The 22,808-nt window shown below is 38.7% G+C and overlaps 2 protein-coding genes across 2 annotated transcripts; one reads left to right on the top strand and one right to left on the bottom strand.

Annotated features, from left to right (window-relative positions):
- Window positions 1–1,659: 1,659 nt before the first annotated feature.
- On the top strand, window positions 1,660–14,037 carry LOC307169577 (uncharacterized protein; the record flags this gene model as incomplete). Its single annotated transcript, XM_079890311.1, has 4 exons — window positions 1,660–1,704; window positions 1,869–1,910; window positions 13,228–13,417; window positions 13,526–14,037. Exons 2-4 carry the CDS (start codon window positions 1,905–1,907, stop codon window positions 14,035–14,037), a joined length of 708 nt encoding a protein of 235 aa, XP_079746437.1. The 5' UTR covers window positions 1,660–1,704; window positions 1,869–1,904.
- A 5,345-nt stretch (window positions 14,038–19,382) lies between these two features.
- LOC307169428 (5-hydroxytryptamine receptor 3A-like) lies at window positions 19,383–22,807 on the bottom strand. Its single transcript, XM_079890050.1, has 4 exons — window positions 22,743–22,807; window positions 22,394–22,604; window positions 21,487–21,678; window positions 19,383–19,697 (listed from the first exon to the last, which is right to left on the bottom strand). Exons 2-4 carry the CDS (start codon window positions 22,578–22,580, stop codon window positions 19,399–19,401), a joined length of 678 nt encoding a protein of 225 aa, XP_079746176.1. The 5' UTR covers window positions 22,581–22,604; window positions 22,743–22,807; the 3' UTR covers window positions 19,383–19,398.
- Between the last annotated feature and the right edge of the window lies 1 nt (window position 22,808).

Raw genomic sequence — 22,808 nt, 5'->3', positions numbered from 1 at the left:
GTATATTCTTTATTTAATACAGGACAAAATAAAATAAGAAATATGATGTCAGTAAAAGTTTACATGTTTAGCTAGACTTTGAATCTATAGTGGTTTCTAGCCAGTGGTGTAGTCTATGATGGTTATATGCCGTATACCCACTAGGAAAGGGCAAGGATTTCTGTATACCCACTTAAAAAAAGCACGAGGATATGTAACAATTTCGTTTTGTGAGAGAACTTTCACACTTTCATTCATCAATTTACACCGTCTGTGTGATGAAGCGACGGATCAAATCACGGAATCCAGTCACAAATGGAACTTATACTGTATAAAGAAGAACGTCATGGAATCTGTACAATGAATACAATTTCGATATGGACTTAGGCCTATGTCTGTGAATATTTAAGCTCAAAAAGACTGCTATTGAAATCTGAAGTCTGCATGTTCTGCGGATCTCTGTGAATGAGCGCCGCAGTTTCGTCTACTACACACATCCTGAAGCATGCGTGATGCTCGTGTGTTTTTTGACACATGAACTTCACCACAGAGCTGATGTGAGAGTCACTTCACAAGCATTTGACCATTTAATTTGTTTAAACTAGTGACATTTATTCATTAGTTATATCAGATACACACAAACTCTAAGGTCTTAACGACAACCCGTCAAAATAAAAGGTTGTATAACTTGAAGAAATTACAACAGAAATATATTACTATTGCACAGTAGAGTATACTTCAAGTAATGATAATAATAATAATAATAATAATAATAATAATAATAATAATATTAATACTATTAAAACATGCAGCAATTCAAATGTCTTCATTACAACCCGCCAAATTAAAGTTTGATCTAACTTGAAGAAATTGAAGAAAGAAATTGCTGCAGTAAAATTGATTTCTTAAGTAATAATAATAATAATAATAATTTATTATTAAAGTAATACTAATAATAATAACAACATCTATTAAAACATTATTTTAAAGGAATATCACACAAGTTTTCATACATTTTATTTTAAACAGTAAACTTGCCAAAAAATGAAAGGAGTTTACATTTTTATGTAATTATTTTTTAAAGATTAACTAAATTGTTAGTTTTATTCATTGATTTGATTACCACCATTTTAAAAGTAAATTTGTATTTGTCCTTACAATGTTTTAATATTCTCTGTACTCCTGACAGCAAAATAAACCACAATAAAGTATCAGTGGGGGGAAAACGTGATATAGCCTACCTGAAATCACCAGAATCTTAAAAAAATATCATGATAGATTTTTGGTCATACCGCCCTTTGGTCATATAGCCTACATTCTTTCAGAATGCTCTCAATTACATGTAGACAAACTGTATGCATTAGTGAGTGTGGTGGTGGTTATGGGGTGTCGCTCTGGGACGGGTGAGTATGAGGCTGGGAGGGAAAAATCACAGTATTCACTACAAAAAAAACTAGACTACAGCACTGTTTCTAGCATTCTAATTACATTAGATTAATTTTATTATGAATGTATGGATTATTTTAAATGCCTTGCATGTTTTTGTCCCATTATTCTGTTTATATCTGTTTATGTTTTTGTGAGTTAATGCCATGTAGCCGATGGCTTTATTGTTACTGTACAGAGCACTGCCGCTTTAAGAAACTTTTGGTCCGAACGCGCGCTTTCTCTCTCATTCCGTGGGAAGAGGAGCTGAGGTGAAGTTGTTTTGTGGCTTTGCCAAAGGTAATAATGTTGTTATTTGTGACAATACTTGTTCAGTTTACGTTTTTCATGTTGTTTGGACATGTTTTTACATGTAGGACCGCATATCATGGAAGTTAACATTTAACAAATTGTATATTGAACGACACATTCGAGTGGCTCATTTGCTGTCCCTTTACCAACAGGTGCTATATGGGAGAAAGCATTCAAAAATTACGTTTATGCAGGTATGTTCCGATTGATTCATTAATATCATTGTTATGTGACAAACATTAATGCTGGCTATTCCATTGACAGCAATTTAGGGCGTTTCTTCAACTAGGGCACTTTTAGCCTTGTGAAGTTGAATAAAAAAACTTGTTCAAAAGTCACGTAACACAGTCTCATAAGTTTAAACAATTTGTCTTGTTTTAAGGTCTGTAAGAAGACAAACTTAGATTACAAGATAAATTGTTAATATTTTACATTTTTTCCGACCTACAATGAACAAAATAATGTCACTGAACATTTCCATAGAAACCACCTAAACAATCTTTCACACAGACTTTTTAAAGGGACATTACAGTGTTGTGGTGGAAATGACACCAATATTGTGCAACATTAAATACTATAATGTATTTTAATTCTTCTACTAGTGCTTAATTCAGGTACATTAATAGTTTCCAGATAAGTCATATTTTTAAACTGTATTTTCATTGTTGAAGTTAAAAAGTCTGGGTGTGCGACAAGGAGAAAACAGTGATTTTGACAACTATGAGGAGGTTGAAAGTAAGAAAAAATAATAATAGAAAGGTAGTAGAACGTTTTTAACATGGTTTTATTGTTAGTTTGACAAAGAAAGAGGAATCTGTCCAAAATTATATGTGTTTTTAAAAATATGACCAAAGAAAGAACATAAAAGTGCCCATAGTCTAAGAATCACCGATAAATGCAATGTAAAATGTGCTCTTCTGTAGTTTGCGGTAAGCAAAGCTGAGGAAAGCAAAAGAGAAATTATCAAAATATGTTATGACCATTTATTATCTATTACATTACCATCTCTTACAGCCAGCAGCATAAGTTTAATTATTATTTTTTTTTTCAGTCAGACATCACACAACAACAGAAGCAAGCAAATAAACAAACTTGTTTAGCTTCAGTTGTAAAAATCCAAACTGTTCAGTTATAATATTATATGTAGTAACATTTCGTACCTTTGCTTCTGTCTGAAAAACAGTTGTGATGTTTGAATGAATGAGTGTTTTTGAACGATTCAGTTGAACGAATCACTTAGATGACTCACTAATATAGACAGTCATTTGTTGCCACCTACTGGCATAATTATGTAAACACACACACACATTTGTTTTTAATTTAATTTACTTTTTAAATTTTTTTATGTTCTCAAAACCCCTAAATGAAGACTGTGTTACAGGTAGGGGTGCAGGATAGTAAAAACATAGCTGATTACATCATTGTTCGGCTCTTGAGTCACTGCTGGAAATGTGGGCTGCTTCTGAGAGAAATTCAGTTCACTATTTTGGTGGAAAAGGACTGTGAGAGGCCATCAGTGTTCAGAGGACTATCACTGTGGTAAATGTGAAATAAAGATCCAGGACCTTGATAAATATAATTCTTTATTTTTTTTACTATTTTATGATAGGCTCAACTTACATTCGCTGATAATGTACGTGCATTAAGAAAGTGCATTCAAGTTCTCTGTGGCAGTGGTAACATAATTTGTAAAAAAAAACTGTTTTACAGCAATACATTTGCAATGGAAGTTTAATGAGAGAATAACAGAAAGAGTCAGAACAAGAATTGAAGTGTGGGTGACCTCTAGTGACTATGTGGTGATCTAGCTTGCTACTTAAGCCAACCACGATGATATGCATTATGTGTTTACACAGCATTGCTTTATTGATGCAAAATTAAATATTTAAGACATGAAACTTTTTTTTTTCTTTGCCATATAAAACTAAACAAAAGCATTAAAAGATTCTTCTCATAATTTACAATTCGATTAAGATACTCTAATTCTTATTTCAGGACTAAATGCTGAAACAAATTCGAGGACAGAATGTTTATCATAAGACCAGTATAACTTCTGATCATTGAACATTATGTTTTCTCTTATGAGAAAACTCTTTTCCTGACTTTATTTGTAGCATACTTCTATTGCCTTTGGCCAGACGTTTCAAATCCATTTTAGGCTGGATTGGACAGAACGTCACATAATGTGGGATAAAATTCATATTTGGTAAACCTTGGTCCACCATTACTCATTAAGAGCATACTACATAGCAAACTACCAAATGCTGTACGTAATTAAAAATAAAAGCTACTATATAACAAAAGACACTATGAGGAGTCCATGCATACAGTTGAGCAGTCTTTAAAGAGATCGACCAGTGAATTTGATAATCTGCATTTAAACATGTACAGTTTTAGCTGGGACTTTATGCTTTTTTGTCAAAACTGGACCAGTACAACCAGAATATTAGTATGGTGAAGAAGCTAACAGTGAGGAAAACAACATACAAAGCAAACAGAAATCGATCAATGATCTCCCCCAACTGTATCCACTCCTTTGAGTTCTGATCACTGGAGAAATGCTTATCAACATGCTGGCGAATGGTGAGTAAATCTTCATGTAGCATCTTTAGTTCCTTCAGTTCTTGCCCATCAAGATTTAATGGTGTTTTAATGTCCTTTTCACAGGATCTAATTTGGTTTATTTCTATTTCAGGTGAGCAGGAAATTATGTAATTGGTGTTTTCTGTTGGCAGAAATAGTTAGATTTATTAATGTGATCTGTAGATAAGTAAACACAAGATTTATCATTGATGTGTTGTAAATAGATATGCTGCATCATTTTTAAAGTTTATGATTTTAATGTATATGATATATTCAGTATTTTATTTATTTGTTTTCATGTAGATGCACACATTATACTGCCAGAAGTCCAACTTGTAATTCATTTGCTTGTTTTTTTTTTTGCAGAAAATGTTTGACTGGTTGTTTAGCCGGTGTGAGACTCACTTTGAGGGGCAGAATTCTGGTCAGAGATTTTCTGACCCAAACAAACCATTCGTGCCAGGTAATGCAGGAACAGCACTTTAACCCAGTTTGGTAGAGGAGGATAGTCACTCGAGCCACAAAGAATATTAGTAACAACAATTGTCTCCAATAGACTGGCCACCATCAGTGCTAAACACATAGAGAAAAACACATCTGCAGGCAGAGAGGGAGACAATAACATAAGTTCCCAACCTTCAAATTAAAGTTATTGATGTATATATCAGTGGGTCTTAAACTATAGTACAGAAGGTAAGCAACATGATGCTAGAAATTTACAATATTAAGTCTCATCTTCAGTTTGATAACCTGAAGACCCTTTTAATAGACTGAAAAGCACCAGGTGGATACTTCATGACTTTTACTAATCTTATGATACTTGATGAGCTTCAGATGACCACCATGAATATGTTAAACCCCTGATATAGAAAACATAAAAAACCTTAAAAAAAATTCATTACCACAAGCTATGATTCACTATAACTGGTATGCACACTCTGACAGATTTGCTTTATTGTATTTTTCTACGGTATGTTTTAAATACACTTGTTTAAATAAACTTACTCGAATAAATACCAGTCACATTTCTGCAAAATGCATGATTATTTTATGGTAAAATCAGCTAAAGCTTCAATAATATCCACCTACCAAATTTTCTTGAGTACAGAGGAACATATTAATCACATGTATATAGGAAAATAAGAGGTTAATTTTACACATAACCTACATTTTTGGGATCTCATAAAAAGGCAATCTCAACAGAATATGAGGGTTAAAAAACAAATAAATAATAATAATAATAATAATGAAGAAAGTTAGATGGAACATGGCTGCAGATAGATCTGATTTAGTTCTGATTTAATAAAAGGTGCCTGAATAGTTTGAGAACCACTGATGTATATGATGTACATTTTTAATTTTTACATATTTTATATAAAAAAGCATTTTTTTTGCAAAAAATGCAGTGGGGTCCAAAAGTCTGAGATTCTTGAGTCTTGAGTTTTAAGATTTCAAAAAATAAAATAAAAAATAGAACGTTACATGAAGCGTAGAATTATAATAAAAATATAATTTGTTATTAAAAGTTTCTATTAGAATTAAATGCAATACAGAAACATTTCACAAGTGGACTCAAGACTTTTGGACCCTGCTTTTTATGTACAGTCTGATAACAGACTTATTAGAGGGATGGTGTTTCCTGTAACAGGAAGCAGATCGTTCATGAGGAGAAGGAAGACTGTGTAGCCCAGAATAAGAGTCATTTTGAAGGCAGAACGGTCCACATTTTGAGGAGGCAGGAGGAAGCTGAACAGATCTACGGTAATCAGGCAGTAGCTGGGGATCAGGAGGTTCACCACATATAGAGTTGGTCTGCGCTTCAGGACAATCTAATATGAGACAACCATTAGAACAATAAACAAAACAAAATCATAGGAATAATTCATTCAAATTAAAAATTCTTACCTAACTATGAATTTAACATCACTTAATCTTAGTTTGAAAAATAACATTTTCTTGCTTTAACAATATTTAGCAACTACAATATTTAGGAATTGATGGTGACACAAACATTGTAAACAAGTTCATCCCAGCTGTCCAACCCGTCCATGTTAAAGTATGATGAGTTGGCAGATTTTTGTCCGGTTATGTCAGTCAGTTGCCACTCCCCTTTATTCTCCATGTTCTGTAGAGATTTCTGAAACGTGGCCTCCACTGTTTCTGAAAATAATATTTGAATATCTCTATCTGTAAAGGGAGAAATAAATTTGCATCAGCCACAGTCGATGTACATTTTTTTTTAAATATTTTTTTTTTTGAGCGAGATGCAAAAAGCACTTTTTATAGAGTTATATTCTGCTTACTGTCATCCACACAACTTACGTAAATATGGTTTTCTTTCCTTAAATTGAAACTGAATGTTAGCCTGTTATTAATCATGATTATATATTTTAATTGATGGCCTAAGTTATTACTTACTTGTGTGTTTGTATGAGCCAAATGTGTAGGTGCAGGTTTGAATATCAAAAGGAAAGGTGTAGATGTCTAGGTTGCAGGAGCTTATCACATGGACTGGCAGCCGATCTTCTGCTTTGCCGTTGTTGTAAAGATAAACATAATAGGTGTCGGGGGCTTGGTTATCACTTATGCTGTAATTAAAAAGGGCAGCATGACAGATAGCCACAACAGTTTTATTTATTATTACAGATATTGACAAGATGTTACTAATATAGTCGATTAGTAATATAGTAGATTAGTTGATTTCTTTAGTGTTTTAAGTTGATTAGTTGACTTGTCATTGTGTTGATTTAAAAAAAAAAGTGTTGTTTTGCACATTCTAGGGATACAGGCACAGTGAGTACATCGCTTGCCTGGGCCGCGCCCACGCTTAGGCTGTGCTTACTGAGATGGACTGCTCTCACTGCGAGAGCATGAGTCTCTCCCTGCTTTGTTCGCAGCTCACCTACTTTCATGAAGATGGACCCTCCCGCTCTACAGTCTCTGGCCTCCCAGGAACCTCGGAGGAAGAAAAAGTCGGGTTTGAGTGATCCCATGCCGGCTCAGGATTCGTGTGCTTCCCTCTCCCTGCTACATTTCGATTCACCAGTGCTCTTCTACCGTGAGAATCAGCGTCCCTCATCTGCTGCGAGCGGTTTGGTCTCTTTCGGCCAATCAAAGGAGGAAGTTTCCGCTGATGGCTGGACGTGCTCCGGAGAGGATCCCGGCTCTCTTCCTCGCAAAGTGTCAGCATGGGCCAGTGTGGACAGTGAACTCCTCCGCATCCTCTCGAAGGCCGTGTAGGATTTCGGCTTGGAATGGTCAACTCCGGAAGAGCCTGCCCGCAGCCACCTGGATGAATGGTTCCTGCCAGGGCTCAGCCAGCATACCTCCTAGCAAACCGGCACCGTTCTTCCCAGAAGTACAAGATGAGGTCACCAAATCGTGGCGTGCCCCCTTCTCGGCTCGCATCCACTCTTCTGCTTCTGCCACACCCTCACCTCCGTTGACAGCACTGAAGGGAAAGGATGTGGCAAGCTCTCCTCTCTGGAAGAGGCAGTCGCTGCACATCTCTGCCCACCATCAGCCCTGGGACTGAAAGCCAAGGCCATGCACCTGTCTAAGCCCTGCAGGACCATCTCGGCCTTAGCAGGCAGGGCCTACTCAGTGGCTGTCCAGGCTGGCTCAGCACTTCAGATGATGGCAGTGCTCCAAGTTTTTCAGGCCAAACTCCTCAGCGCAATGGAGGAGTCCGGCCTGAGTCCTAATGTCTTCAAGGAGTTGCGCACAGCGACCGACCTTGCTCTGCGCACTACAGAGGCGACTGTGCAGGCGATCTTCAAGACCATGGCCACCTGTGGTTGAATCTCATGAGATCAAGGACGCAGATAAAGTCAACCTCCTCGACTCCCTAGTCTCCCCCACGGGTTTGGTCGTTCCTGCCATTGATGGATTCGCAGAGCGCTTCACCGCAGCACAGAAGTCGTCACAACCCATGCACCACTTCCTGCCCAAACTCTCCAGCGCAGCAGCTTTTTCAAGTCGCCAGAATGCTCCGTCATCCCAGCCGTCTGCGAAGCCTGCTCCATCGCCTGCTCAGCCTCAACCCCAGCCCCAGACAGAGCCTGAGCTGGATAGTGCCCTCAGATGGTAAAATGCTACCCCTTTCCTAAGTGCCAGAGCCCCCACCCCAGAGTGACATTGGACCCTGCGCTGCACAACCTGTCCTGATATCAAAGAGAGGAAGAGGAGAGGATCAGGTCCCGTCGAGGCCAGACCGCCCTCGAAGAAGTCTAGTACTTGCTCTCAAGTCCTCCATTTAGCTCTGGGCGATAGAAGCTCTATCCATGCTAGGCCCGTCCAACCCACTCCGTACGTGCCCAAGCAAATTACCGCTGTGATATCAGACCTACTTACTCAAAAGAGCATTTCTCCTCTTCACAACAATGCGAACGACAGTTCCCTGCCTCCACGCAGTGACCTGCCGCTCAAAAAACTCAGGCCACTCACCGCCTGGCTCCAGGATTGGAAAGCCATCCCAGGCATGTCGAGTTGGGTCCTGCATACTATAGAATGAGGCTACTCGCTCCAGTTTGCTCACAGACACCCCTCAAATCAAAGGTGTTAATCGAAATTTGATTGAGGACAATGATGAACATGTTCTCCAATCTGAAGTGCACACTGCTAGCAAAAAGTGCCGTTGAGATGGTTCCGCTGGTGAGCAGCAAGTCAGGCTTTTACAGCCGCTACTTCCTCGTTCCCAAGAAAGACGGTGGGCTCAGGCCCATCCACGATCTCAGAAACCTGAACAAGTGATCGACTGATAAAATTGATTTTTTTTAATAATCGATACCAATACCAATTATTTGTATTTTTATGTGCTCGATAACTGATATGCAGAACTGATATTTATTTACTGTTAAGGTCCTCTGAAATTTTTGCACGTTAAAAACGTTTGCACGTTACGACCACACATTGTGTCACTCAATTTTCTGTCTGAAGCAAGCGTTCGGCTCAGCCTGGTGAAGCACCTGCATATCAACTGCCTCGAAATGATAGCGTTTTTTTCTTGCCCTAAAAACCTTTCTGCCGGTCCTGAGGGGGCACCACGTCCTCGTCCTATCGGACAACATGACGGTGGTGGCCTTCATAAATCACCAAGGTGGTCTCAGGTCTTAGTCCCTCTACAGAATGGCGAGACCTGCGCTCACTTTGGGCAGTTCACATGCCGGCAGGCTGAACCAAGGAGCGGACATGTTGTCCCAGGTGGTTCAGGTTATTTGGATTGTCTTTGAGAGGTCAGAGGTGGACCTCTTCGCCTCAGGAGACAACTCTTCCAGCCAAACATTTTTCATCCACGACTGGCCCAGCGATTTCCCTGCTCCCTCAGGTCATCAGATGAGTCAGGGAAGTCGGATGCTCGGTCCTCCTGGTGGCCCCACTCTGACGGAACCAGGCAATGGTTCCCCAGTTGATACAGATGCTGTTGGCAGCCCCTTGGACGATCCCGTTGAGGAAGGACCTCCTCTCGCAAGCGGGAGGGATGATTTGGCATCCCCAGCCTGACCTGTGGAGCCTTCACGTTTGGCCACTCAACAGGAGTCTTTACAGCTCTCCGCGAGGGTAACTAACTCCATTTTGGAGGCTAGAGTCCCATCTATGAGGCGCCTCTAGACCCTTAAATGTGCTTTGCCACTTTGCAGACCCTTTTCATGCTCAAACAGCAACATTATATACTAAAGAAGGTTGTGTAATGTAAAAAAAAAAAAAAAAAAAAAAATTATAAGCCCTCTTTAATGTTGTATTTTGGAACTCACACTTCACTGATGAAAATATCGGGCCTCCATAGTTTTTTTCTTGGCAGTGTGATTCTGTCTGTTCCACATTCATCAGGATCCCAGCTCAAACCTTCAATATTCCAGTCCTTCAAAATGCAAATATCATTATTAATTTTCCACGTATATAATATAAACACTTTTTTAAAGTATCAAAATATTATATTTAATCTATTTAAGATTTTAGGAATTTAAGTCAAGGTGACAGCTCAAAATGGATCCTTAGAGCTCTTACAAACCACAGCCAGATAAATGTATCCAAGATTTGAGCTTTTTCATCCTAAAAGGGAAAACATCCACAATTTCTATTTAGCCATTTGCAGATTATTAATGTAATGTGACTGCATACAGTGATTGGTATATTTGGATATTTACTCACCACACCTAAAATGGCATACAAAATGAAACCCAAACTAATCTTTGTAGGTGTTTTTGGATTAATAACTGGCCGCATTTGGGTTTTGTTGAAGACACTCTCTCTGAGTGATTGTAGGAGGGACTCTGCAGTTGGCTGAGAGCAGTTTAAGGTGTCTGCAGATCTCATGAGTGCAGCTGCCAGAAGGGTTTGGCCCCAAAGAGAGAAAACAGTACAAAGATAGCCATGAAGGAAACAAGCTATAAACCAAAAAGATGTATTACAGTCCTAGAGGCCATGAACGACAGGCTCTTTTTATGAATTCCAATTGCTCAGGTTTTGGACTTTATTATTGAAATGATTATCTTACATTGAATAATGAAGCAGGTGAAGATGAAATGAGTTGTGGAAGTTTGGCAGTTCATTTTCTAGCCTGCAATGGAAATTATAAACATTTGTTTATGTATTCATAAAACAATCAAATATAAAATAAAAAAAATCAATAAGCAGGTTACTTGAGAACAGCTGGACCTCTTGGCTTTGGAAAATAGTTCAAAATGATCTAACAACAATTTTAGCAGATAAATGTTTCTTTCAGTGCAACATCTACAAAAGGCCATTCAAATTTAGACCTTGAATTTGACCAGTTTACTTATGATAGGCAACATATGTCTGCAGAACATAAGGGTTCAATTAAAGTATTAAGACAGAGGTTACTACAGACTTGAAATGCCCTTTGTGTGAAACAAATAATTTTTCGTCACACTTTATATCAGGTGTCGTTAATACTATGAATTGTCAGATACAATTTACTTATGGTGTTTATGTTGAATTGCAAAAAAACTTTAGCTACTTTTGAGGTGGGATATGGGTAAGGTTATATACAGATATGGATAGGTTTAAAGGTGGGGTAAGAGGAGTTTTTTTTAAAACATACGTACAACTTAAAAACATGTATGTACACAACAAATGCATTGTATCAAATGATTAATTTAAATGTTAGAACATAGTAGTTAAAGACACTTAATATAAAGTGGGACATAATTTTTGTTAAATGATACTAAGACTAAATTTATTGAAAGGCTACAAAGCAATAAGTTTGTTTCCAGGTTTGTTTAAATTTGATTTTGAATCTCATATTTAGTGTTCTGAGACTTTTTGGTCTTCACTTTATATATATATATATATATATATATATATATATATATACTTTACGTATAGAAGACGGCTGTAAAGTGCATTATCTTGTAGTTTCTGGTAAATAACGTAACTAGTGGAACAAGGTATGGTTTACCACTGATACATAGTGTCCCCAATACTGTGTACATGTCTTTTTTTTATTAATTACGTTGCATTATATTTTAACCCTTGTTTATGTAATTGTATTTTTATTTCTGACAACAAAAAATCAACATGGCTGACTAATTACCAAGTTTAGGAAAAACATTTTTTTCAAAGTATATAGAAATTAAGATATTTTTTTCTTTTTTAAATTTAACATTCATGCATCAAAAAGGTTAAAAAGGACAATTTGCATTATATTGCAACCATTCCTTCTCTGCTTAAGTGTAAATTCAAAATTTTAAGACAAAACCATTAACTATCCTAATTATTGTCAGTTGAAACCCAGCCTTCTTGTTAATTGCTGAATCTTACCTGAATATTGACAGAAGTTCTATATCCATTAAGTTCTTGATCAGTAATGTGACTATCAGTGACCCATAGATTTTAATTCCAGAATCATTTATCAGTTTGACAGGTAATGTGTTAGACTGGTGGGTATGTACCCTAAATACAAATAATTGTTTTGCTTAGGCAAATATGTATTAGTCATCCAGCTTGTAATGGCTTGCAACAATGAACGCTTTTGCAAAACTCAACATTTTATTGCTTAACATTCTGGAAATACAGTATTAGACATTGGAGACAAAAGCCCAACATGCAAAATATCTAGTGTGTGTCTAAAATAAATGTGGTGGTAACTGGGGTCTGTGTGGCGGAGCATGCTTTTGCATACTGAGGGTAAGAAACGTGGCATTGTCTAAAACTGTAGTGTGAATATGATATCAATATTGCATATTGTGACACCAATGTGCAAGTCTCGCTTTCTCGTGTCACATTTCTATTTGATGTTTACAATTAAACACCAGTTACCGTACACTATCAATATATAACGAATATAGAAACAATTGTATATTAACAGATATATCAAATAGTCTTCAAACATTTTTTTCACAAACTCTGCTACAATAATATGTGAGCAGCATGTGTGTAAAAGTTTGGACCTTTGAGAAAATGGCTTTTTTGATTGATTGTATTTTATTTAGAACACAACATAATCCAAATATACATAATGAACGTCAAAGGCACATTATTGAGCATACTGATCTAAACACAGAGGGCCCTATTTTAACGATCTGCAACGTAAGTATCCAACGCGAAACGCAAGTAACTTTGTGGGTGGATCTCTAAACGCAAATCTAAAATGGGTTGGTCTGAAGTAGCTTCATTATTCATAGGTGTGGTTTGGGCGTAACGTGCAACAAACCAAACAGAGCTTCATCTCACATTCCCTTTAAAAGCAGGCGCGCTTGTTCCATGACGGATTGCTATTATGATGGCGGATTTGCCAGGCGCGCACCAGGAGCGGTTCACAGCCAAGGAGACTGACGTTCTCGTTAGGGCCGTAAAAGACAGAGAAGTGACATTGTATGGGGATGGGAGAAACCCACCCAAATTAGCTTCTGTTAAACAGGCGTGGGAGGAAATTACCACAATTTTTTCTACGGCTGGCATCCCCAGGACATCGCACCAGTGCCGCAAGCTTGCTACAATCGGACAAGCCGCATAACTGGAGGTGGATTTGCCTCTACTCAGGACCTGACACCAGCAGAGGACATCACTGCATCCACCCTCACCGCTGAAAACGTTGAGGGATTTGGGGGCTTTGAAATCGGCACCCAACCCAATACACTAGCTGTCCAACCCCAAGGTACACTTACAAATCAAGTTCACATACATAGAGATTTCTCATGAAAATCTTTTTAATCATTATTAAATGTAACACAGCCATACAATAAATCAAAACAATGTAACGCAGCTTCGCAGGAAGAAGACCCTGGCCTTGCGAGCAGTGCGCACGGGCCAGCTGAGGAGGGAGCAGCGCAACCACCAAGGTGCAGAGGATCCAGAACCACTACACGCCGTGGCAGCATCGTCAGACCGGAGGACCACCCGTTCCTGCAGCTCCAGCAAACCAGGTTTGACATACTGGAGCGGGAGCTGTCCGGGATGCGGCAAAGTATAAATGCCCGTCTTGACCAGGTGGCGATGTTGCTTCAGCCTCTCGGGCGAATCCCCTCAAGTCTGGAGAGGATTGTTGCAGCCATGGAGCGTGGGCCTCCAAACGCACCACCTGTTCCTGTTGTGCCTCTTCCTCCTCCTGTTGTAACCATTCCTCCTCCCCCCACTCCATCTCCGTCCACCCGCTCTACCACTACCAGGAGCACATCACGCATTGCCACTCCCAGACCCTCAAGTGTCCAATCCCGCCGTGGCGCGCGTCGCATGCCTATCAGAGGAGGGAAAAATAATTATAGTTCTTCTGTTTAAATCTTTTCAACTTTTCATTTTCCGTTTGTATTTTTTTTTTGTTAAGTTACAGTTTGCTATTGATTTTTAAATAAAGAAATGTCACAAAGACTTTCCGATGTTTTGGGCTCACTCTCACTGAATCACAAGGTTATGAATGCATGGTAATATTTTTCCTTGTAATTATGTATGGTTTGCAATAATGGGAACTGCCGTGTCTTTGTAGATGAGAGAAGCAAAGTGTATGCACGTTGTGCACACGCTAAATTATGGCCAAGTATTCGTCCTTAAAATAGCATCTGAATAACGCGCCACTGACTTTAGACTAGGTTTTCCCTGGTCTGTGGCGGAAGTGTTTTCTGAAACACCAGGGAACGTTTGCGCCGGAACATGCCTCCTCTTTTCGCTGAACCGCCCCCGGGAGCACAAGTTCACCGACGTGCGTCTGTGGAGGGAAAAGCCCTCTGTGTGCCGCGTGAAAAATAGGAATGATACATGCGTCGGTGTACAAAGTCAATTGCGCTGGGTGCAAGATAGGGCCCGAGGCCGGTATTTTTTGAGTACATCCTCCACAAACATTCCTGCCATGATTTCTCGACGTCTCCAGGAGAATGTTCGTGCCATGCGGTCTTTCACAGTCAAGATGTCTGGATGATTTTTTGCCAATACTCGCTTTGTAAGACGTTCACCTGGGCCTCAACAGTCCTCAGCTTTCAGCTTTCGCACTTTACTAAAGTCTACCAGGAACAATGCGGTGTGAGACGCTGCAAAAGACGTGAGACGTGATACTTGTTGGCCTAACGCGTTTGCATATAAAAACGGGAAAATAAATGCATTGGAAAAGAAAAACGTGTTCTGTGTGAAGATGCACATGCATCAATATGATGTTATAAAATACATATTGTAAATGAGATAAATCCCTGTTAAAAGTTTTCCCTGTTAAAAGTCACCTCAAAGAAAATTTCGGGGAAAAAGTTTCTGCTTGTTTAGACATGCATATAAATCAATATGATCTTATAAAATACATATTGTAAGTGAGATAAAACACTTACTTTCAGTGTTTCCTTGTAAACCCCTTGGGGTCGACTGTCGTGCCATTTGAAACTGTTAAGTGTCTACTTTTATTCGTGCACACTCACAGTAAAAAACAAAATGTTGTGCTTTTCGCAAAATAAAGAAAATAAAGATGCTGTCTTTCTCTCAGTAAAGTCCATTCTGAATCGCGTCAGAAAATTAACTGTAACTTAGCGAATACTTGCCACACAGACATGTCACAGCGCAGCACAACGTCAGAACGTAGGCTCACTATTCTCATCGCTTGATAAACTTATGGTTGAGCCACTGTAGTCACTTGAACTATTTTAAATATTGTTATTTAAAATACTTTCTGGACAGGCAAGTTTCAATAACATGGAAGCCTATTGAGAAGTGAGACAGCTCTCAGATTTCATCAAACACATCTTAATTTGTGTTCCGAAGATGAACGAAAGTCTTACGGGGTTGGAACAACATGATGGTGAGTAATTACTGACAATTTTTTTGGATGAACTAACCCTTTAAGTGTTCTTTTTAAATTATTTATAGTTATAGGCCGTCTGCATTTCCCCAAAAAAATAAATGTTTTCTGTAAAGTAAAATTATTATTGTTTTTATTATTATTATATGCAGCCCTACAAGTAGCCACATTATGAAGTTTTATGTAACAAAGTTCGGGAGGAGCATGTTCAGGTAATCATCCAATCAGCACAAGAAGAAGCCAGTATAAATAAAGCCTTCCCTTACCTCCTGTCTCATGACAAATTTCTCAGCATCCCGCCACCACCCCATCACCTCACATTCAGATGGGTCTGCTCATAGATACCCATGATCTATACATTCATAGGGGGGAGTACTCTGGGGTCGGGCCGAATTCCGAGCTCGGTGCCCTCCCCCCGGACAGCAAGCCAAATACACATTATAATATTACATCAGATTTCATTAACGTGAACTCGTGAAGTACTATTTTATTGTTGATGTGTTTTCATTAATAATAATGAACCACAAGCATTCATTCTTAAACGCGATTCCTGCTAGCCACATACCCTTCGATTCCTGCTAGCCACATACCCTTAAAAGAGGCTTCTGTTGGGAGTTCTTGCGTGGTGCCAGACAGATGAGACCTATCTGCCATTCATGAGTGGTCCTAGGAACCTTAGCAGAAGCCCCATTTGAGACCTTGGAGTCTGTCTTGAAGAAAATGCAGACTCTTAAGGTAGCTTTACTATTAACATTGACTTCACTTAAGAATAGGAGACCTTCACGCCCTGTCAATAGCCTCCTCCTGCTTGGATTTTGCTCAAGGTGATGTCAAAGCTATACTGCACCCTAGACCTGACTACATCGCTAAGGTACCCTCTGCGGCTGGTCAGCCAGTTATCCTGAACCTTTTTTTATTCTTTCGCCTCATGAGATGCCAGAGCAAGAAAGCCTCCAGTTGTTTTGAAGATCTATGTCTACCGCTCAGGCCAGTAGCGTAGATCCTCTCAGCTTTTGGTCTGTTTTGGTGGCCACAACAGAGGTAATGCGGTCACCAAACAGCTTTTTTCGCACTGGATCACAGACGCCATCACCCTCTCCTATGAGGGTTTCCAAAATGGCTTCACCTTTAGGGGTCAGGGCCCCCTCCACTGGGTGTGTCTCGTCTTCTAACGCTCTTGCTAGGGGTGCATCCTTACACAATGTATGTGCTGTGCAGGATGGTCCCCAGGTTTTACTGTTTGGATGCAAATTCAGCCCCAGGATCGCGAGTCCTTCAGGGTTGATCCAGGTTTAGTCTGCACTCAACAATTGTCTGTGCAGATCACACAGCCTTGTGGGGCAGACTCTTCCCGTAGCGTGGTGGCATTGGTATTAAATTGCCCATATTTGCCCAATGCCATGACACAGCGTTAAAGTTCCACTTTGAAGGGGAACATCTGGGGTTATGTATGTAACCCCTCTGCGTCAAGGCATTGAATACCAAAGCAATTTGTTTTTTAGACTGGGAGGAAATTATAATGGTAACTGAAAAGCTAAAATGAAATGCCAATTTTCACTGTATGCGCAGTATGTATGTATTTTTTGTGAATAAATTTGACTAATCAAGATACAGTATAGTGACACCCTTGTACATGTGATGCACCACACAATACAAGAGCTATAATGAAAAGTTATCGACTAGACTGTGTCTATGTATACTTCATACTGTACCCAGGTGTGTGTGTGCCGTTCAGATTGGCACACACTGCAGAAGGATGATTGAGGGAGAAGTAGATATTGTCCTTTAACACTCTTGAACCAAGTTTGTTTGGGTGGTGGCCATCCTGATGAAACAGTTGTCTCTGACTCCAGAAAAGATTGAAGTTGTTAATGAAGTTCACTCCTTTTATATTGCAGGTTTTTTGCAGCCATGTATTAAGCCCAAGCAACCGTGAAAACCTGTTTGTTCCTCTTGCTGGGAGTGGTCCACTGATGAATGTTTGAACTTTCAGTCTTTTAAGTGTTTCAAAAAGTTAATTGAAATCCTTCTTAAGGAGTTCTGACTGCGCTTTATGAATATCATTCTTCGCCACATGAATGATGAGTCGATTTGCAGTCTTATGTTTCATCAGAATGTTCTGAAGTTCCCTGTTTATATCAGAAGTTGTTGCTTGTGGAAGGCAGCACGTAGTTGTATCCCTGCCGCTAATGTTTCTGATTATGTCCCCCACTATCAGAGTCCTGGGCTCGGCTGTGCTCTGAGCTGAGTGCCGCTGTCTGCTCGACCCTGAGTGCCAGTTAGCATCAGTGTTAGCTACTGGCCCATTCAGTCTGTGTTCGATCACATTCATCGCATTTGGGGATTCCTCATTTACATTCATTAGTACTTCAAATCTGTTCTCAAGATGTATAGGCGGTGGTAGGAGACCAGTGTTTGCAATCCTTGTCAGAGCTGTATCTGGGGTAGAGGATGATACTGCGGCAATATGTGATGCTCGTGACAATCTGATGTCTCGAGTGCCTTTGGGTCTCGCTCCCTGTTTGTGCCATCGATTTGTAAGTCGATCGGCTTGTTTCTCTATCTGTCGAGGAGCACTAGTTTCATGGGACTCACCGGCTATATGCTGAGGGTGTCCATGAAGAAGCTCTGTTGTGTGCTCCGTCTGGTTTGGTGGCCCCGTAAGTAACTTTGTTTCAAGAACTGCAATCCTTTGTAAAAGTCTGTGAAAGTTTGTGCAGCAAGTAGATTCTTGAACCAGAAGAGGCATTTTCTCTCTTATCCTTATGAGTGTAGGCAGTTGTGTTTTCCTTTCCCCGGAATGTAAGCTTGTCGGGTAAAAGAATTCTGCGTTTTTGTAGTAATCCAAACTTTGTCGGATGAGCACTGTGCTGATTTGCTTAAGTTAAAATTAGGTGATAAAAGGAAATAATATATATATATATACTGTATATATATATATATATATATATATATATATATATATATATAATACACACATAACTAAAATATATATATACACTAAAATGTTTGCTTAAATTTTCGACTCTTATTCTTGCATATGCATATAGTAAATTCAATAACCTAATACTGGTAGAAAACAACATTCCACCAGCATAATTCATATTCTATAATGGGGTGAACATATTTAATATACTAATCTTTTTACAAAGTCTTAAATGTAAATATGTAAAGGATGTACTTGTACTAAACTGTAAAGAGAAGGTTAACATTCATGGTGTAACAATTCATGTTTTGTGTTAACCTACTTGGCATCCTTGAACCATTGAAAAGGTCATGGTCAAGTCTTGGTTGGCCTTTTTTTCTATAGTTTTTTTTATGATGAAGGCAGGTCTTTCAAATATTGCACATTGGCACATAAAAAGTTGCACATTTCAGAAATCATACATATTTGTTGATTCATTTATTATTATTTGTTTCACTTATTTCAAACAACAGTAAGAAGGATTTGATGTTATATTTTGACCATTTACCAACCAGTGATTTCTCAAAAGACCAAAAACAGAAATCATGAACTGTATCTATATATAAACTCCCATTAAAATATTAACACATAAGAATGTTTTTAAGGTGCTTTAGTTTTCAATAATTTTTCCACTGCTATACTGATCATCAGAGTTTCTTGAAGCAGTCATTCTATCATAACTTACTACAATTATTACCTAGGTAGTTTTGAAAATAAACATCCTACAACATGCATTTATACTGATTACTCAGTTGGATTACAAAAAAACAATAAAAACAAATACAGAACTTAACATTGGCAGAAAATCTTCATTACAGACCATTTAATTTAATAAATGGCAACATTTTTACAGGTTCAGTGATCATATACACTTAACAGCACAAATTTTCATGTAGTTCATTTATACCACTGATGTATTTTTGCCGTACCAGGACAGCCAAATTACAAAAATAGTGATGAAACTCACTAAGAGAAAGATAATATACATCCCAAAAAGGAAGCGGTCAATGACTTCACCCAAATGTATCCACTCCTCTGCGCTCTCATCAGTTTTAAAATGTTTATCGACCTGCTGACGGATGGATAGTAACTCGTGGCTTATCTTCCTCAGTTCCTGAAGAGTAGGAGTTGTGTTATGGACCGCTTCTCTCGGAGGGGTTTCAACTACAGGATCACAGCATTTGGTCTCAGTTCTGTGCTCTACAGATACAAGAGAAGTTGTTGAAATTAATAAATTAATTTTTATACATGAATGGAATACTCTTATGGCTCGTTTCCACCAAGTGGTACGGTACGGTACGGTACATTACAGTATGATTCGGGACGGTAAACCCTGATCCGGCTTGCGTTTCCACCACTAACAGTACCCTTACTTAATAGGCGTGATGTAGCGTATGCCGGAATAAAGCGATAGATGTCATTTTCGCGCGAAGAAGAAATCGATATAGTACACAACAATGGATGACATACAGTAGATCTTGTTCTTGCTTCTCGGCATGTCGCTGCAAGAAGACAAGTGCAGACATTAGGCGTTTCTCAATACCAAGTACGCAAAGTTCGGACTTGCCAAGTCCGACTCAGGAGAATGACTCCCGAGGACGCGAGTCCGGTTATTCTGCAAATGGAACAGCTTCTTGAAAGCGTCACTCAGCTCGCTCTGCTAACGTTACTCCGGTTATCTCTGTATGTATATTTTAGGCAACAATAAAACGAAATATGTTATAAAACACCACACTGCCTCTTTTCGTTTTCATTTAAAGAAATCTTAAACATTATAGCCACACAAATGTGGTTCAGGCAACACGTATTGATTATTTTCACTCCATGCATAACGTTAGCCTATTTATAACAAAACAAAATGTAAAACACAACCCTGCCTCTTTTCATTTAAATTTAAAAAAATATTAAGCATCTTAATATGGTCCAGGCAATATGTGCATTTGTACTAAACAACAGATGTTGCAGTAAACAACATTACAGTGATCATCTTCACTGTAATAAAATTAAGAATGACAAAACTCAACCCTGTCTCTTTTTGTTAAATTTCTGTTTTTATCAATAATAGTCATTATAAACGTATAAGTAAAAGGTATAAGAATCTATACAATAAGAAATAAAGCAAACAATTCAGTCAAACATACAAAGTCATCGCTCTAGTCTAACGTAACAGCGGTAAAGTTAAATAGCCTAAAAATATAAAGTTATGAAACTTCACTGAGCCCTCAGCCAAAACGATTGGCCAGGGAACAAATTATAGATTCACGAGACCAAATATCGCCCATTAGGTCTACTCAAGATGAATTATATCTCATGTTTAACCACTACAGAGACGTCAGCGGCAAATGTCAGAACGACTAGCCGAGGAAAGGCTGTTCCAGGCGGGGTAGAAGAGCGCTGAGCGCCCGGTGATCGCCTGGAATGGATCTCAAAACCTGGATCAAATTTTAATAAATCTTTATAAATAAACCACAGATTTGAGCTTTAAACAACAACATTCTCGCCTGAAAAACTCTTAAAACTACATTTCGTGACATAATAATAGTATTATATTATAACTGTATATTAAAAAATTACACTTCTTATGTTGTCATTCCCCTTGTAGCACGCGCAAGTGACGATTCTCTGTCAACCAATCAACGTCCTGCAGTGAGTCTAGCTCCACCCTTTAGGTACCGTACCACTGTGCTAGGTACCCCAACGGAAGGGTACCGGAAAAGTAGCACGGTACGGTTCGGCATTTTGGTACCATTCACAACTTTTGACAGTGGAAACGGAAATAATTGCGTACCGTACTGTACCGTACCGTACCGTACCGTACCACTTAGTGGAAACGAGCCATTAATGACATTTGGAAATTATTAGTTCAAAAAAATTGAATAAAACTTTAGCCTGTGGTGTTACCACAGTGGATCATCCGTACATTTATCTGGCAGGTTTTAATTTAATAAACAACACTACACAGACATTTAATTTTGCATGTAAGACTCACCTTCAGGACCACAGTTTTGGTCACTGGGTTTCTTGCTTAAAAAAACAAGTTTAGCAAGGTAGTTGAGGAAAAGCACCTTGGCCCATCGAGGTAACGGTCCATAGTTACTGGAGCCACACTGAATATTTATGATAAGAATTGTCTCCAGAAGACTGGCCACCATCAGTGCCAAGCAGAGAGAGAAAAACACATCTGGAAAGAGATTGAATATAAAAGAGAGGAAATGTAATGTTTCAAAAATAAGCTAAAACTTTACAATATTAATGCCGGTTGGCAAGAGAGGAAAATATGTTTTAAAACTCATAACCAGCAATGACTGTGACAAGTGACAAGACATTTTTGGGCCAGATTAATAAAATAGGGCAAATCTGTGTGAGACTGCAATCCCATAAAAGCACAGATGGGAGTGGAAAGTTTGGCCGGCGATCTACTGACAATGTGCAAAATAAAGATGCAGCCAGCTCGTTTCCATAATGACCATCACAATCTACCAAGAGCAGTGCAAATTAGTGTAGGGTCGCAGCGAATTAAAAATAACGTGGCTTGGTAATCGATATGCTCAATTAACGTCTTCCTCTGGCATTCCAAATAAATGAACACAAGTGGAGAAAATTCCTGCAAGCAGTAATTACGGGGCCACACCCTTTATATGGCTATATTTGAACATAGGATTGTAATAGGAAATATTATGAACATTCCACAATTCAAATGGATAAATCTTGCTACACACTGGATTTGATCCAACAAACTTTAAACATGAAAATGACATGCAATTACAAACTAACCCCAAACTTATCTTGAGCATTTTTCTTACAAAGCAGAAAGAATAAGTACTTGACTCTGAAAGCTTGTCACATGCCTGGTTATGAAAAAGTGTAACGCTAGAATAAAAAGCTCCTATACAAACTTATGAGAGGTAAGGTGTTTCCTGTGACGGGCAGCAGGTCGTTCATTAGCAGCAGGAACACAGTGTAACCCAAGATGAGGGTCATTTTGAAGGAAGATCGATCCACATTCTGAGGTGGCAGAAGAAAGCTGAATAGATCTACAGTAATGAGGAAACAGCTGGGAATCAGGAGGTTCACCACGTACATGGTGGGTCGACGCCTGAGAACGATCTGAATCATAAAATATAAAATCTGTAATACATGTTCTAATAAAAATTAATTTGATTAAAAAATGTATAAAGGAAAAAAGTTTTTTTCCTAATTTATCCTTATCCAAGTTATAAAAATCGAACTTCTGTGTGTTCATACATAGTAAATGAGTGCATCAAAACTATTGTTTAGCTCTTCAGGAAGTATTGTAGGTTTTTCAGCTAA

The sequence above is a fragment of the Squalius cephalus genome (assembly GCF_949319135.1).
Source record: "Squalius cephalus genome assembly, chromosome: 13".
NCBI lineage: Eukaryota > Metazoa > Chordata > Actinopteri > Cypriniformes > Leuciscidae > Squalius > Squalius cephalus.
Note: the sequence above shows the minus strand (reverse complement) of the source record. Positions and strands in the feature narration are given on the sequence as shown.

What these genes read in the sequence shown, in the direction of transcription:
- LOC307169428 (XM_079890050.1), bottom strand. Translation starts at nt 22,580, where the DNA reads ATGTACGTGGTGAACCTCCTGATTCCCAGCTGTTTCCTCATTACTGTA. An exon ending in AAACACCTTACCTCTCATAA is followed by an intron (nt 21,679 to 22,393) that starts GTTTGTATAGGA and finishes ATCTCTTTCCAG; the next exon opens with ATGTGTTTTTCTCTCTCTGC. An exon ending in CCAAAACTGTGGTCCTGAAG is followed by an intron (nt 19,698 to 21,486) that starts GTGAGTCTTACA and finishes TTGTATCTGTAG; the next exon opens with AGCACAGAACTGAGACCAAA.